Source organism: Gobius niger, assembly GCF_951799975.1.
Source record: "Gobius niger genome assembly, chromosome: 3".
NCBI classification, from domain to species: Eukaryota; Metazoa; Chordata; class Actinopteri; order Gobiiformes; family Gobiidae; genus Gobius; species Gobius niger.
The window spans coordinates 25,184,733-25,203,162 of record NC_136854.1 but is presented as its reverse complement, the minus strand read 5'-3'; the positions used below and the strand labels follow the sequence as shown (position 1 = coordinate 25,203,162).

Below are 18,430 nucleotides of genomic sequence, written 5' to 3'. Positions count from 1 at the left end.
AATATTATGCCATTCATTGGAGAAGAGGAAAGTACAGAAAGCTAAGAATCACCATTTAGCCCGTGAAATGAAACTACTATAAGTTGTGCAATATCAAATCATAATAAAAAAATACAGTATACTCATGTGAATGCCCTGGTATGAGGCGAAACAAAGTGCCACTGTGAACCCCTCGTCCTTGTCCCGGGGGGAAGGCGAGGGCATAAACACAATCATCTGGTGTTGCATAAGACACGATAAAACGCCATCCTTGTCACAAGAACAAACATTCTGCATGTAACAGGATGACAGAGCATATTTTATCAGACCGGGACAGCACACCTACGAAAACAGTGAGCTACATCGCATATAGGGAGACGAGAAGCGTTCATTTTCCTGTGCATAAATAAATTAAATTGTTAAATAATGCACAGTCTTTCCCACTGCACAGGTTTCTCTTAACAACATGTTTCCATTTAAAAGCTGCATTTGACTGGACGGCTCATAACTTGAGTTACAGCAATAGCTGATCATGTGACTCTGGTCGGCCATGTTTTGTTTTTGAGACAAAAGCTGAGGTCATCGAAAGGTGAAGTCCTCGAGTAGCATCACAGACTCGCACAATGAGAGCAGGACCTGATACCTAAACAGAAGGAACTGAATAGCGAGCATTGAGGACTGGGTCTGTCTGGCACTTGTGTGAGATCTTTTTCTACAGTTTGTATCGTCTTTAAGGCCAAAAATTTAACATGATAAATGTGCAGTTTGACCATGAAAATTTCTTGTAGGCCTGTACATTTTTCTATTTAGTGAAGTAAATTAAATACAGTTTGATCCACAATAGTCTTTGAAGCACCCATGTCTTTAAAAAGTGCTATACAGATAATTTTCCCCCAATGTCACCGTCAAAACATAAACTTTTATGAAAATTCCCAAAATATGATTGACAGCAATGAAATGAGTCTGTAGTAATTTAAAGGCTCTGAATACCTTTGCTTTCTTTCTTTTCTTCCAAAGCTGATGCAAATTAAATTAGTAATGTTTACCGTTCAAATTGTACCAGTAGCAAAGAACTTCAAATTGTTGTAATAATTTCAGCATCAGACTACTATAATAAAATAATTCAAAGCAAACAGAGCCCATTGTAACTGTTACATCATGAAACAGTGGAGTGCATCTGCAGAATTGGGGTCATCCCGTTATTAACCTGGCCAGCCCCCTGTGCACCTGCGCTTGCACCGGCCCATACTCCACCACCTCCCCGTCCACTGCAATGATCCCTTTGGGGGAGTGCGGCTCTAGTCTGAGTGCCCGGACTTTGACGTGCACCAGATGTTGGCAGTTTGTGGTCAAATGTGCGCCTTTTTCCATAGCAAGAAACAGCCTCAGCAAAGCGGCCCGGGATGTCCCCGCTCTTACATAGATAAGATGAATAAGGCCGTCGTCTAAAGCGGAGTCTGGAGCCGCAAGCAGGTCCTGAGCCAAGTGGGACTGGTACATAGCCAACACAAGGACAAAGTCTTCCTCCGGGACTACCACCCAGTTACTCGGGACAGGTTGGTCTAAAGGGGGCAGCAGAGAGTCCTGAGGGCCAGGGGGGCTTTGGGGGATGTTTCTGTGGAGCCCATTCTCCCTCCTCGTAACTTTGACAGAGTTGTTGGAATGGCAGGAGTTTTGTTCAGGAATCGGGCAGCCGTTGTCATCGGAAAAGCTGCGCATTTTTGAGGCAGGCCACAGAGAGGACGTCTGGTTGGGCTGGTCCTCGTGCTTGTCCACTGAAGCAGGGAGGTAAGCCAGTCTGCCCCGGTACACCCGCAGTGAGGCCAGTCTCACCAGTGTCCCAACAGTGAACCGGGCCGCTCCAACATGGCGGTACTTCTCACTCTCGATGTCCACGTCTGCCACAAAGCCCCAGGCCAGAGACAGGAAGGAGAAGACCCGAGGGCCGGACATCAGGTGGACCGAGACCAGGTCCATGCGGGACACCAGACCTTTGCAGAGGAGGAAGCCGCAGCTGGTGAGCAGCTCCTCACAGGACACAGGTGTGGACCTACAAACAAACAGTGTAATTAGGCGTAGAGGCAGCATGGCAAGCAGTTTTGATCTGTTTGATCTGTCTGATCTTTAGCAACACTAAAGTTGAGTGACAGTGAGCTTAATCAAGAAGAATTTATCTTTATTGCACTGAAACAGATTTGGTGATTGAAAACACTGCTAAGCAAATGGCCATTTCAAACCTCATCTGTTTTTGCTAACAAACTGCCCCATTGAACAAAACTAGAAAACTGAACAGCCATCACTGTTCGCAGTTCCTTTGAGGATAATAAAGAGCGAAGAAGCAAACAAGGCAAAGTTCATATTTTTAGATTTGAATCTGGGTCGAGGCTCTGTCTCTTTAATTTCAGGCTGAGCTCCAAAAAGAGCATCGCAAAACACTGTGAGCGTTGATCTTATATGCCTGTGATGGGAGATGGCGGAAGGTGTTCTGTGGTGGGACAGAGACAGCTGATGGGACAGAGACACGATGAGGCGCTCAGACAACAAAGGACCGGCCCATCTGGGAGAGCAAGGTCAAAGGGCATGATAACGGCTTGTGCACAAATCCGCTGCAGTTTCTACCCACAGCCAATTACAACGGCGGCTGCCCGAGGTCCCGCGGGTGTGAGCGGCGCGGCGCGTGCTTCCATATTCATGAAGCACAATTTATCCACAGGAAATATTCAGCAGCTCAGCTTTCAAATACTCGGAAATCAGCTGTGACATGGGACTTGAAGAAACGTAGTTGAAGGGCACTCTAAATACAAAATAATGAAAGTAAAAGCTAAGCAGTCATTATTAGATTTTTGTAAATGCATAAAACATCTTATAATCTTAGCATTACTTTTCCTACCAATGTTTTTTTAGAGCTGCTACAACTATGGGCTGCTGGAACAAAAAAAACACCCCCAAAACTTCAAATAATTACTACATTAAGTTTAACAAAGATAATCATAAGTTAGCCATTTTTAAATTACAAAGCATGTTTGTTTTAGGCCGTGTTCTACACTACAAACACCTGCTACTGTTAACTTCAGGTTAGAACATTTGGCATGAATGACAGATCAGATAAATTACTAAAAAAGCACTTTTCATTAAATAACCTACTCACTTTCCCCCAAAACAACTGATTTGAACATTTCATACATTTCCTGCAGTGTCTTTCCCTCACCAACGGAGGGAGACCGTGCCTGTGAGAGGAGGCTTTTGACCCGTTTGGTGCATTGCATAATCCCAGATATGTTCTAGCTGCTGCTTGATGCGTCTGTCCATAGCCTCGCTGAACCCTTCATTGAGCCGCGGATAAAGAGAGCGTTTCTGCACGGGGACGAGTTCTGGATGTGCCCAGTGCCACAGAACAAACAAAGCAGCGTCTGGTCTCTTCCCGTCATTGTCCCGATGCTCTGGACTCAGTCTGGACACAGCCTATTGTTGTCCCGCTGCAGATACACCACAGCAAGAGCGTACACCAAGAGTACCATTAATAAGTAGCTACTAGAATGATTATGTTTTATATGCCTTTCAAATGTAATTAACAGTTTGTAGCCGACTTCTAATACAATCTTGAATTTATAATAAACACTTTAAATTACGTTGTGTACAAATTGTGCTCAACAAATACACCTGCCTTGCCTATTATCATATATAACACGCATTGTCACAGCAAACATTACCATAAACCCAGGACCATTTTTATAATGCACTGCTCGCTACAGTCATCTGTCCTCACTGTCCTTCAGCTGCTTTTTGCTCAGTGTTTTGGTTGAATGAACTGCAGCCAATCAGTCAAATGAGCAAATCATTAATAATGGAAGAGGCCTTTTCCGTTGGAAAGCTCGAAGCCTTCAGCTCTAAGTAAGCTCTGAAGGACTTTGGGTGAAACTCGTGACTACAATGACTTTGAGAAAGGCCAGTAATAGACATAGCTACCTCCGGGCTCAGAGTCGTTGGTGAGTCGGAGTGCAACTAATGACTAATGCAATGGTCGACTTGTCAAACAGGTATTTTGACAAGTTGGTTTAGTTGTTTAATCAAGTTTTACCTAGATTAAAGGGGCTAGATGCAAGTTGGCCATTTTATACTCACTACTGCCACCTCAGCTCATACATGTAACTGCACTTTCTATATTAAGCTCATGACGGCACTTCGGACCCGAAGTAACACCTTTTTGAGTGACAGCGCAGGATTTTACAGGCAGCTGTGGTGAACAGGTCTGGGCTCATTCTACGCATTAGGACATTGCTGGAGGGAGAGGTAAGTAGAGGGAGTAACACACACAATTTTAACATTTTTAAACTCCGTATAGTCCCTTTAAGGTCAATAATAAATGCAAACTGTGGACCCAGTACAAATAATATTTGTTATTAAAGCCACATTGATCAGATAATGCGTAATGATTATTAAATTAATATCATCGATCATTATTTTTAAAAAAAAATGTTTATAGTTTGCTATAGTTGCAGTTAATTTGATTTGTTGCAACACTACTGTGATGTTTCTTTGAAGCCCCTCCGTGACAGATTTCAACTTTTAGCTTTGACCCCGTTTGCCAAAGCATGTGATTTAAGCTGGATTTATCCATGCGCAAAAGGCACATGCAAAAAGTCAACAGTGTCAAAGAAAAATGACATGGTGCAATAAAAAGCAGCATGGGTGGCAGATCATTTTCAGATGTGTCTAGCAGATCAAACTGACCCAGAGTAGTGGTGCACTGATGCTGCCAGGGCATTGCCGGAGCCTCCAGGAAGAATGGCCAGGGGCATTCGAATGGCCTCCTCCCAGTCGGGACGCTCCAGCAGGCCATTAATCACCTGAAAGACACAGAGGATGCAAGGCTTTTAACAAAGTAAACGGTAATCTATAGTTTCACCAAGAAGATTGTGCCTGCTTTGATTTAGTTTGGTTATCAATAGTCTGTATTTTCTATCAAAGAAGAATTTGATTTATCCATAAATGCCGCTGGGGGAACTTTTCAGGAGGCAGGAGCAATCATCAAAGCTCCCTTTCATCAGAGATACCAAGCTGGAGGTTTCAGCCTATAGTGTGCGAGTGTATGTAATAGCAATAATGTTAAAGCATTTATCCATGAAGTAAGTCAGTTCACCTGTCATGAACATATATGTATATTTTTATTACAATTAAAAACGACCAGTGTCTTGATGGAGTTCTTGAAGCTCAAATGCAGGATAATTTAACATCACATTTCTCAGGTTTTAAGCTAAATAACTGCCAAGTAGGGGTGGGAACCTCTAGGTACCTCACGATTCCATACGATGTGCGATACATGGCTCACGATAATGATGATCTCATGATGCACCGATACTGTGATAATCGATACATTTCACAAAAATAGCCTACAATACATCACGTTTTTCATTAAAAGTAATATTTGTGTGACAGTGTTTGGCCCAAGTGCTTAAAATTGTAGTGCTGCCCCCTACTGTCCTGACTGAAAGCAGTGGAGCCCCGCTACCTCATTAATATGCATGAAGTTGCCAATTAATATGTGTAATATCATTAAAAGTATCAATATAGTAATAAAAAGTATCGGTATTGTATCGTCCCGCAAAATATCGCAATATATATATTAAAAAACGATATATTGTCACACTTCTAATGCCAAGTGTTACAAAAGGGTAGAAAAGCTTGGAATGAGCTGTACCTCAAACAGGAGTCCATCCCCTGACACTATGACCAGGGCGTCCCACTGCGCCAGGTCCATCTTGTCCCGCACCAGTTCGCGGGCGTGATTCTGCCGTTCTGCAAAAAACACACTCATCTTAACAGGTGCATCCTCAAACATGCATAAATCATAAAGACCTTCCATGTCGGCCGTCAGCTGGCGATAAAAGGGGCAAAGGTCGCGGCTTTCCTGACAAATGCTCAAGAAGATTGGCGAGGTAATTTATTCAAGTCCTGGGTGCAATCGGAGGTCAATCGAGACAGAGGCCTAACGCTCCGGGCCCGTTCCCTTAGGGATGGAAAGCTGATCTATGGTCTTAAATGAAGTATCTAGTGATGTGCCAATAAGACTGAGCTGTTACCCAAAAGCACTCCATCAGATTAACGCAGGCCTGAACCATGTCATGCAGACGTGTTTTGTGATAAGGTGTCGTCAGTGATCGACATAACCTATATAGGACAATATTTACTTTACATTTTGAAAAGGGGTACTATATTGTATGGCGTAATAATACCTTAGAAGCACATCGACCTTACTGTGCGGATGTCAAAGGGCTCCTTTTTTTCCACTTAGAAAATCGACGTTTAATTTTGTGTAACTATACTTGGACCGTGTAACTACTCACGTAATCATATTTAAATAGGGAAAACGTGGAAGAGCTTGGTCGCTTCTAACTTCACCTCTGTTTGGGTCCATAGAGGAGAGGAGGAGAGGCTAAATGCTGACAAAAGCTATTCGGTGTTGATTGAGCACACACGTAAAGCCCAGACCAGGTACGCATCACCTCGTCTAAGTTAAGGTAAGAACATCTTAGTCTGCAAAAAACAAAGCTCATGCCAAATTCCGTTGTGGCGGAAGTCGGCACTCGCTCAGCCGTAACTGCGTCAACGTGACCAAAACAAAAGCACATATTAACCCCCACTCCCCTACAACCCATCTCCCTCCCCCTTGTGCTGCGTCTTGTACTGTACATAACATCGCATTGGCCATGAGTATTTCTCCACCTGAAGTACTTCCCATTTAAGTGTGCTAAGTCTGCGTTTAGAAACACAAGATGGGGCCCTATAACTGTGATTCTCAAAGACCTACAATGACACAGAAGACGTACTGACTGAGACAGTTGTAAAAGAGGACTTTGTTCACTAGCAGAAACAGACTGCAACCACTCACTGCACATATTCAATAGACGTAAAAGCTTTCTTTGTGACCTCCTTTATTATGATTTACAGTATTATTAATCAAAAAGCAGAGGTGGGAGGTATTCAGTTGCATTTACTCAAGTATATTTATTGAGTAATTGTTGGAAGTAATTTGACTCCTTTGAGTAGGTTTCTCACACAGTACTTGAGTAATTTTATTAATTACAATATATTTTATTTGCGAAAAAGTAAATATTTAAGAGGAAAAAAGCTTGAGGTTGACATAAAAATCATGTTAAGTTTTAAATCTTGCCTTATTGTAAGAGGTCTTTAATCTATTTCTGCTTGGTATTGTTTGGAAAAAATGACATATGGGTCATTTATAAAGACAGGTGATAAACACCAGCTGGATATTAACATATAGCTATTTGTTGCACCTAATCTACTTTTTGAAATTGCGTGTATTATTGTATTAGGGCCTCCACGTTTGAGCAAATGACCCCCTTTGTGTTATACTAGCCTACATCAACACTTAAATCACATATTTCCTTTCAAAATGTTTTTATTTCATTTTCACCAAATACTTTTTACTTCTATGTCGGTAATATTTGGCTACTCTGCTCATCTCTGTGAAACACAAGCTGGATCTACAATTACAATCAGTGATTTATGGGTTTCATTTGCCTGGACTCTGATCTAAAATATGTTGATTTATCACATTCTTGAGTTCAGAAAACAAATTAAACTGAGCAGCACTCATGTATGATCTTCTCACTACACTTTACCCCTGATAGCAGTCTTTGTTGGGAGATTTTCTGTTCCTTTGCTCTGCTATGTAAATGAAGCAGCAATGTTATCCCATGGAAGGCCTGCACCGCGTCCACAGAGACAGATCTGATTTCCCAGGCCATTGTTGTAAACCTAGCTTCCCTGAACTCCACACAAAAGGGGAATCCATTTGCTCTAACCAGTCAAGCCACATCACTTTTCCTGAAATAAGCATGGACTGAAAACGGCTTTTAGACGGGAGGTCCACAGTAAAACAAAGCAGTGCAGCTGTAAGTTGATGCAGATGACTTTGGGCCACTGACAGAAGCAGCGGGTTGTGACTCAATGGTACGAGGAGTTATGCAGATCTCCTGAGCATTGTGACTGATGGTTGTCACTCAGAAAGACTTCGGATATAGATTCAAACGAAGCATTATTTTTGTTGATTGTTATTTTGTTGATAAACTTTGAAATAAAGATATTGCACTATTTTCACACAATGATAGAACCTTTGTGGAGCAACAGATGGACAGCTTTACACCCAGAGCAAGCAGTTCATGTCAAAATAAGTTATATTCACAATTGTGAGATGAGTCAGAAGCCCAAATTAGGATTTGCCACCAAAAATGTGTACAGGTCACTTTCAAACATGGGCAATCGTTTGTGGGCTGCCAGTGGAGAGAAACCTAAACTCAGTCAAGACACATTTATACCAATGTGCAATTACTGTAAGTGGCATCAACCGCTCTAAATAAGCAAGTCTCTAAATGGGAACTTTCACCACATCATGATAAACGCCCAGACACATGCAACTAATAAACAACAACATTTTTTGTACAAAGTACACTTCAGTTACATCTGTTGTCAAATAAAGATACTTTTTTGAGCAAAAACAACCTGACAAATGACAATATTGTAATGTCCTCTCTAATGCACCGCTGTACGAGGCACCGATAGGAAGGTCTAAGAAGAAGAGGAAGAAACATACCAAAAAAGTGAAATCTATAATTTAAAATAATGTGATGAAAACTATAAATGTGATGAAAATGACAAAGAAATGTGTAAAAACGTCTGTAACTTCAGTGACTGTATGAAACTAGATGCTTCAGATTATAGGAAGCCTGTCGTTTATCACAAATGTCCATATGACATAACAGAGCACATGTATGTGGGTCAAACGCTGTTGATTGGTGTAACACTCTTGATAAAAGTGAGAGGATTTAACAAAGAGGGTGGAGCTAACAGGACTGCTGTGTGACCAGCTACTCTCACTGTAGTAGACATTACAAAAAGTTAATGTGGCGATAAAAAGATTAATCAATATTTTTTTATAATCAAAGAGATAAAGGCATTTTCATCACATTATTCTAATTTCTAGATTGTATAAGGTTTCACTTTCTTTTAGGTATGTGAGAGATTTAGGACAACGCTCTGTCTTTTTTTGTGCAGCTGTTTTTAATCTGAAGTTAACGCACACCCTTTGCAAATCAAACTGCAGCTAATCATTGTACATTAGCAGCATTTTGTTTTATAGAGGCTGATTTTCCTGTCTTGTTGTTTGGGACAGTGCATGTTAATGAACATATTGTATATGAGACACACGCATGTAAACACGATGGACAGTGAACGTTGTTCCATTTTCACATGGACAAAATGTGACCCCGGGTATAACCTTGGGTTTCAGTCATCACTTTTCCCTGGTATGGACATATTCGAGGACTTTAGTTTATTAACATGAACTATCCCGACCAAATAAACCAATAAATAAAATCAATCTAATGGTCCTTATTCTTTCAACATTTGAAACCCTTTGATGTCACCTTTCTGTAAAGAGTTGGCTATAAGTAATTATAATGATTTTATAATTTCCGTGCACACACGTATAGTTTGGGAGTACTTAGGGTGGACTTACCTGTGATGACCAGAGTATGCAGGACATCTGCCTCGTGGAGCATTTTCTGGATGTGAGAGTTGTATAGAGACAGGGCCTGGCCCCTCCCACTCTGAGGGTTCACCAGCAGCATCATCCGCCGACGGGACGGCTCACTCATCACCAACCCTGCACAGAGACAGCAGCTGGTCACACACTGACAATTACACAGTCTGTGAAGTTCATACTGGGGCAAAGTGAAGCTACAAGTGAATAATACTGATCTTACACTGATCTTATCCAATGATTCAAGTGATTCAAGTGACCAGTAAAGATTCATGCAACGTTTGTGGAGTTCAAAACACTAGGAAGCGCCATGGAAACATTTGGAGAACTACAAAGTACAATTTACTCAATGTAAGCAAAAGTCTGGGCTTTGCTTTTACATATTCTCACCAGAAAGAACTGACTCAGAAATACATCAAGGGAGCTAATAAACTATTTATGAAATTCTTCAGAAATAAGTTTGATTCACAAGTTAGTCTGAAAGAATATAGGAACGACACACAAAATCGACACAAAATCACTCAATCGACAACTCGGGACCCCCTTCTGTAAAATGTAATTAGCAAGCATATAATAGTTTCAGTTAGTACAATAATTAAAAACATGTAATAATTTAAGGTACAAAATTAAAATTAAAATGCAATTTAATTATGTTTGGCTTAATTTCACTAAAATGTGCTTTTTTTCAATCAAAAAAACATGTCAAAATCATCTAGCGACCCCCACTTCAGTGTCCCGCGACTCCCAAGGGGGTCCTGACCCTCACCACTCGTTTAATCCATATTGTATTATTTCGTGTCACAGAATGCATCACTACTAATGTGACTATTACATACATAGAAGATTTTGCATTGTACAAAAATTAATCCTTTTTCTTTTTGTAAGTTTTAGACTTTTAGAGTGTGTATTATTAGTACCTCTGGCACCTCCATCTGCTATACTGTATTAGGTAACCAACCCTAAAACTGTTTTGCAATGTGTAAAGGCTTCAGTCTCTGATGCAACTTTTATACTGCATTGAAGCCACGAGATCAGAGGGAATTGTAGAGTGTTACATTGAGTTGCAGGTGTACTACAAGTGCAGATCCAAACCGCTCAAGATTATGAACTCTTCAGGGCTTAGACAGAGGAAGACGGTTTGGAGGGCATCATCCTGGGGTACATTATCTTCACATATAATAAATGGCCCATTTAAAGAATATTCTTGAGTGAACTAACTAACCTAAGCATACTATTCATATTTTAAAACTCCATATAATGTGTGGAAAACAGTCAATAATACAGCTTTGCACACAAAAAACACTTTTGCTGCAAGCAGAGGGGGCAAGCAGTTGAAATAAAACAATAGCTGTGCACAATTAGGACTTTGGTACTGTGGTGGAAGGAGGAGGAGGAAACAGCAGCCTGAGGTCTATATTGCATAATTGAGATGGTGAGATGGGAGGCAGCCCCACTGGTTGAATCTCATGTGAGGATACCTATAATCAAAACGAAGCCGCAACATCTCCATGGTCACGAGCTGGTGATGTCCCGCTCACACCACAGGTACGAGTCAGGTTTGAGGAGTGGAGAGCCCACACAAAGAAGGTTTATTGAGTCATGTTCAAGCAATTACAAACAACCGCAATGAAATGTGCACAATATACTTTATGTTATTTGTTGGGTGGTGAAAGGTTGCACAGTATGGCCTTTTTTGGTGTGGTACATTGAAATCACGGATCTAACCAGAAATATAATAATTTCATCATTTGCTAATTTTTCTTTTAGATATTTCTCAAAAAAGACAACACAATTAATAATGAATGATGTTGTTCTAGCGTCTGAAAAACAAACAAAAAACCTCTAAAGAGATCCAACATTGAGATAATTTCCGTCTTGCTTTTCACAGATCAGATCAAGTGGAGGAAAACGAGCCGATCCAACAAGCTTGACTGCAGATAAATGAATAACTAGCGCCTCGGTGATAAGCTGCTATTGTCTTGAACCTCGCAGACAAACAGTTGCAGCGCAGGAATGCAGTGAAACAGGTCAGAATCAAATGGCTCACACACCTCACCCTCTGCCTACGCAAAGATACGCATTCATCACCGAGAAGAGCTATAATCAACGACATAAATGACTAAATAATCAAAAATGTATGGCATTCAATAAAGTGCTGGTCATTTGTAGGTGTATAGTTTATAGTAAAGGTGGGGCTGACATTCCTGAAATAATCTTAAAAACACACCTTTGTATCTGCTGGTCCACACCTTTTTTTTTTTTAAATCCAGTTAATTGAGACGTCAGATCAAACTGAAAGTATGGAAAGAATTGAACACCTGCAGCATTCCAGACTTCACTGCGGGTAGTAGTCATACAAGAGAATATGCTAATACGCTAAACAACAATACATAAATAGACAAATGAATAAACAAAAAAACTGAATAAAATCAAAAGTAAAAAAAAAACTTTCTCAAATATCTTGGGCCCATCTTCAATTCAACTCAAAAGTGGTATGGTAGGTGGCGTTACATGAAAAGGGGAAGATACCGAATAGCATTTCACACCATACATAGAATAAGAAGCATTTGAATGACTAGGGGTCTATTAACATGCGTTTTGAGTCTTCATTGTGAGCCAGCTCGACTCTTCTCAAACCAGACTTGACTTTGTTTTGACTTCACATTCTTCAACATTAAGTTTCATATACATTTTTTTCAAAAAAGTCTTGTTTAAATAATAATTAACACCAAAAATATGATTGCCCGTGTCCAGCTGAGCATGAGGGGCCGGTAAGAAATGTGTATGTTTTAAGTTTTATGTACATAGCCAGCAATATTATTATCACCATATTGTCACATTAAAGGTAAAAATGTTGTATTATGAAACTCAAGGGCACAGTTCTCTAAACAGCAGCAGAGCAGGTCCATTCCCATGTCGCTTTATCATGTCCCGAGGGAAACGTGGGTGGTGAAACAGCAGCACATTGGAGATATATTAAGTGTCTCAACCCACAGGAATTCTACCCTTATCAACTCTATCAGCCAATTTATCTGAATTACATATTAACTTGGGGTTTGCTCCTTTCTCTACAGACTAAAGTGAAAAGTCTGAATTGTGGAGATAAATGTCAGAAGCCGGGTCATAAATCTCACGGCTGCCAGCTGCCACTTAAGGCCATGACCTTGCCGTGTCGGAGCTCTCTCGTGCCTCTCTTGTTGTCAAAATTAAATCCTATGGCTCTTCCGGTGCGCCTCCCTTCTCCAAACATTCCTCCATTTATCTCTTTGTCAAATGCCCGCTCTTTCTACTTCCCCCTCTGTCATTAGCCTGGCCCCTGTCACAGTGTGGCACAGAGCCCAAAAGTGGCACTGAGGCTCAATGCAAAGACAATGCTTTGGGGATGGTAATGGAGTTCATCTTTTAATGGCTATTAACAAATAGGCTTCCGCTTTGACTCCGAAGATGATTTCTGACCTTATCTTGGACTTATCTTACAATGATAGTTTCCAGGCACTTGTCTTTAAGCATCTCCACACTTGTCCTTTGATCAAAGACGTGCCATCTTCAAACCCAGTGCATGGGAACTGTCTTAGAGCATCATGCAATAATCACTAGAAAGGTCTCCACCAAAGGAAATGACAGCTTCAATGAGAGGGAAAGCCCGGGAGCCGGAATAAACAAATTTTCCAAGAGCATCCTGTAATATCTGGGTGCAGAAATAGACAGAGGAGAGAAACAGTTTGTACAACTCTCAGCGGTGTTCTACTCAATTTCATTATTCTTTGCAGCACAAGTTAAAAAAAAAAAATTGGGATATTTGAAATCACTGTTGTCTTTTGATTCTCCTTAATGTGAACGGATTCAAGCATGTGCATGTTTTCTTCCCAAATGTCTGAGCGGAAGATGGTTATTTGATAGCAGCACAGACGACATAACTATACGCTAGTGCTAAGCTAATGATAGCCATTTAAATCTGCACGGTGTGTGGCTTTGGTCTTTTTTATGTGTGATCCTCTACACATCACTCATTCAGTCATTATACAGCTTACACACATCGCTAAAGTAGCATCAGTAGCACTTGCACGGGTGATAAAAACGCTCCTCCACTATAGTATGTGTGAATCAAAGAGCTCGGAGACTACACAAGTGAGCAGCGCTTTACCAAGTCTGACCACAAAGGGCGTGGAGGGGAGGAGCGTGAGGTGCCGGCGGTTTAGGGTTTGAAGAGAGCCTATATTAAGAAAGGCAGACTTCCCCACGCTGAGGTTTCTGTTGAAATCATTTTGTGTTATTTTCTGGACAGCACACAAGGTGACCCACGTATTGTATGAGATTTGTAAAGATGGTCATCAACCTGCGAAACCTTTGTATCAGTCCCAAGTCTGAATAAATTGTTTTCGCTACAAAAGAGTGGTTCTCAAACAGTAGTGCACAAGACTTTGGTTTTAGAAACATTTTTAGTCTTTTTGTCTATTAAACCTTGCCCCAGTATTAGTCCTGTAGTCTTGGTGGTGGTGGTACTTAGAGAGCCACATTTCTCTTTGGTGATAGTTGTGTGAAAGGTTTGAGGCACACTAGTTCTAAAAGGTAAGCTTGTCTTCTCTATGTTGACACTGGGGAAAACATGTGCAGGATCCTGGTTATTGCATTTGTCACATAGGTTTTTTTTCTGGACTTACCATCAGATGATCTTCTTGTGCATACAGCATTGGCCAGATGACAAGAAAACCAGCACAGCTAAGCATGACGTTATTTGTGCTTGCATAAAAGGCTACTAAATGCGTACAAATGAGCAGTGTGCCAAGAGGAAATGGACTTATAAAACCCATACCACATATTCTTTAGAAGGCAGCAGCTACACTCTCTGAGGTCATCCAGCTGCGAAGGCAAAAAGTGCAGTTCATTTACAAAAAGGGGTGTGCAATTATTTGTGTCCGTATTATGAACTAAATGATTAAACTTTCGGTAACTTACTATACTTTTTATTGTAAAAAAGAAAGTATAGTAAGTTAAACCCACAATCCTAACAAAATATTTCAAAGTCACATGTAGTGATGCATATGCACTTCGATTACATATCTCTAACTATGTAACCACGTCAGTGTTCACAGTCTGACTGGAAAGTACTACCTCACAGCAGGAGCTTTCTCAAAGCAGCCCTGAACCCCAGTCCTCTCTTGTACGAAAGGCGGCTGGCACTGATGAAGAGGCTGTTAACGTCCTGGACCACAGCAGCGGCCATTGTTTTTAGCCTCATAGGCAATCCATGTATTCATGCAAAAGGTTCAATTCTGTTTAGGTAGTAACTAGAGCTGGACGATATATCAATATTTAAGATATATCGATATATGAGATATTTTTATACGAGATATGGAATTAGACCATGTCGCATATATTGGGATATTTCAAATTCAGATAAACTATTAAGTTACCAAAAAGAAACAGGTAATCTCAAGCCGATTTTTAAAAAGTTTATCTTTAACTGAGCACTTTATTTTATTATCTCTTTATATATATAAACGCTGCCCTAAGAAAAAGATTGACCCATTTTATTTTCTAGAATATTTTTATTTAAGATAATTTTTTATTTACATGTGCACCTCACGGAGCTTTGTTATACAGTGTTTATGTTTACATTTTATAGTGAGTTTTCAATAAAACTACTCACATTTGGCTTTGACATTGACTTAACATTTCATTTCACAGCTCTCACTTTGCGGAAAAAATATCGGGATGTATATCATATATCGATATTCAAACAAAATATATCGGGATATGACTTTTAGTCCATATTGCTCAGCCCTAGTAGTAACTGAAAAATCGTTGTGATTTGACAAGGGACAATATCAGTTTGAGTTAAATAAAAGTCATGAGACAATCTCCACTCATGATATCTTTCAATCCTCTTGTTAAGCCTAGCCCAAAACATACCATCAGTTGTCAGTTGGAGTAATTGATATACCAAAGATATCAGAGATAATAAATGGTTTCAGAGATAATAAACGTTTCCCATCTTTATCTAGATGTTGACAAAAGATATATTGACCGTCCTGGGCTGAAACCTGTTGGATCGCTGTCTCAAGTTTAGTCAGCCTGTAATGTAGACTTGAGTTGCCCCCGTCTTCTCCTTTGTGTCTCTGCACATTGGCGGCCAGTATAAGGTTCCACAAGAATGTTTCCAGGTCAATAAATATATTTGTGCCAATTAGGAAAAGTGTGCGGCCAGAGAAAGCTTCTACAAGGCGGAATAAAGATTCATTTTATATTGTATGAGGCGTGCGCTCACTGCTTCTGAGACGTGTGTGTGTGAGTGTGTGTGTGTGTGTGTGTGTGTGTGTGTGTGTGTGTGTGTGTGTGTGTGTGTGTGTGTGTGTGTGTGTGTGTGTGTGTGTGTGTGTGTGTGTGTGTGTGTGTGTGTGTGTGTGTGTCCTTTTGCAGGTTTGTTTACCATTGTTGAAATAGGATACTACTCTCACCTTTCATCCACAGCCATTTTGTTTTATTCGTGCACTGTGGGATTAAGATTAAGAAAAGTGCATCTCATGACGCAGGGTCCATATCTATTCACGTTCCACAAGTTCCACTGTGCTAACCCTTTTAGTTTCCATTGTGCTTCTATATTGAAATTAACTTGTGGTTTTGCACTTAGAACTTGAAACACGTTTTGTTTTGTTTATCTTGAGCCAGGAAGAACAATTACTATTAAGACGAGCAGAGTTAGCAAAATAGACAATACAATATTAAATAAGTTTAAGTTTGCATCAACTGAGGCCTTTTAATTTAGGATTTAAAATTATTTATTTTTCTTAACAATACCATAAGCCAAACTTTTGTTAATGTAAAATGATTTTACTCAAGAAAGAAAATATCTATTTTATGATGAATAGCCCATTAGCAAATACCCAAACCTCGGCTATTGTTGGACCACTCAACACAAGTACACTGAGTTTACTATAATGTTTCAAAGATTACCAAAAAATGTGTGGCAAACTTTTAAGGCAGTACGTGTAGACCTACTCCTCCGTTTCTCACTTTACTTGTGTTTTTTGTTTGTTTGTTTGTTGTGCTCTTGCAGATATGTGTCCTTCTTCCAGACCCTGTTGCCCCGGGAGTTGCCATGGTCTCTTACCGTCTCTCGGATACTGTTGCCGGGCAGATCTCTCCCTGACAGCCCGGGCCCACTTCTCCGCCTCCTCCAGGTTGTAGCTCGGGTCCTGCAAGGCGCTGAGCCGAAACCCCTGCTCCACTCTCTGTCTGGACGTCCCGGAGCTCATCCAGCGCTTTCGCAGGGGGTAAAAGTAGGCTGTGAAGTACGCTGCCGGGTCCGTGTTATCCTCCCCGCGGTACGCCCGACACCCCACGCAATCCTTCAGGTTCAGCAGCACCTTGTTCCGCGGGACAGGTGCGGACGATAACCTCTGGATGATCAGCTCCTTCTCGGTCAGACTCACCGCGTACCGCACTTTCCTGTTGCCGATGGCCGTGAACTCCCCGTACAGGGTCACCGGGCTGGTGTCAATGTCCCGGTCCGGTGGTGCTCGTCTGGGCTCCATCCTGACGGGACCACAGAAGAGCGCACCTCACATAGCTCCGGACAACAGAGTACTCTGTAACACGACTCCAGTGTGGAGTAGTGACTGTCAGCTGCAGCCGCGAGGGCAAGTGTGAGGCAGTCGCACGCGCAACACCCGGTTTGCTCTTTCATAATAAAACATGCATGAGTAAATAAATAGCCAAAAGAAAGAACATGCTTCTAAAAATCACTTCTTAACTAATATATTTGGGAAACTATTTTATCTTCAGTTTCACCTCACCTAGTTCTACCTTTTTTTTCCTCTCAAATAAAGCATTGACATGATAAATATATTTATTTTCTGGTCTGACTTTCGGATTTTGTAGCGTTATGTCATTGTACTTTACAGAATGTAACTTGTAAGCAGTTTGCAAAGTTCAGAGGATGCTCTTTGAAGTTATCTACCGCCCTCTAGTGTTGGTTCACATCACACACACACGCTCCAGAGTCAAACTTCTGTGATGAAATGTTATACTACAAAGGTATTGTGTTGTATGCAGTATGTTACACCAGTGGTTCTCAAACATCTCACACGAAGTACCTTTCAAAACACTTGACCCTTGAAGCACCTTCATAATGTGTTTAAAAAAAAATAAAAAAAATAAAAATAAAATTAAAAAAATAAAAAAATAAAAATAATAATAAAAAATTAACCTAAAAATAGTTTACATTGCGTCTAGTGGCATAAACTGGTGACTGGCTCATTACTTTGGAGCGCTTTGGACCTAGGGGAGTGAAAGTGCTGTATAAGTTGTGGCCATTTACCATAAACAACACAGTTTGGGAACCACTGTACTCCTTCGATAATAGGTGGGGAGGTGAATTATGAGAGCTAGTGTGTGAGTGTGTGTGTGTGTGTGTGTGTGTGTGTGTGTGTGTGTGTGTGTGGTGTGTGTGCGTTAAGGTTTTGTTTATTATTATTATTTAGTTTTTATTGTATTATTATTGCTGTTATCAGTTTGTTTGATTTGATTGCATCTACTCTGCTGTTTTTTCTGTTCTATTTTTCTTGGACATTTTGAGGACCCCCATGAAAACGAGATGATTCATCTCTTGGGGCTGATCCTCTAATAAAATGTTCATAAATACATTTAAAAAAAACTTTGCTTGTAGCCCTATCATCTACTGATCTGACTGCGTGTACGACAACTGAACTAATCAGTAAAAAAAAAGCTCAAAAGCACCGTTTTATATTAATGACAATGACGAGAAGGAAGAATATTGAGGAAAATTGATCTGGGACGTTTTTTAGCCTATTTTTATTGTTTTTTGTCAAGAAACGGCGCTCATCTCGACTGACGTGAGTGTGATCCAAGTCGACTAACAGCAATATG

At 40.6% G+C, this 18,430-nt stretch overlaps 1 protein-coding gene across 1 annotated transcript; it reads right to left on the bottom strand.

The window, feature by feature from the left end:
• Window positions 1-1,025: 1,025 nt before the first annotated feature.
• On the bottom strand, window positions 1,026-17,179 carry LOC306960990 (sphingosine kinase 1-like). Its single transcript, XM_079553601.1, has 5 exons — window positions 16,653-17,179; window positions 9,518-9,664; window positions 5,678-5,775; window positions 4,711-4,826; window positions 1,026-2,029 (listed from the first exon to the last, which is right to left on the bottom strand). The coding sequence occupies exons 1-5, from the start codon at window positions 17,074-17,076 to the stop codon at window positions 1,171-1,173; spliced, it is 1,644 nt and encodes a 547-aa protein (XP_079409727.1). The 5' UTR covers window positions 17,077-17,179; the 3' UTR covers window positions 1,026-1,170.
• Window positions 17,180-18,430: the final 1,251 nt, after the last annotated feature.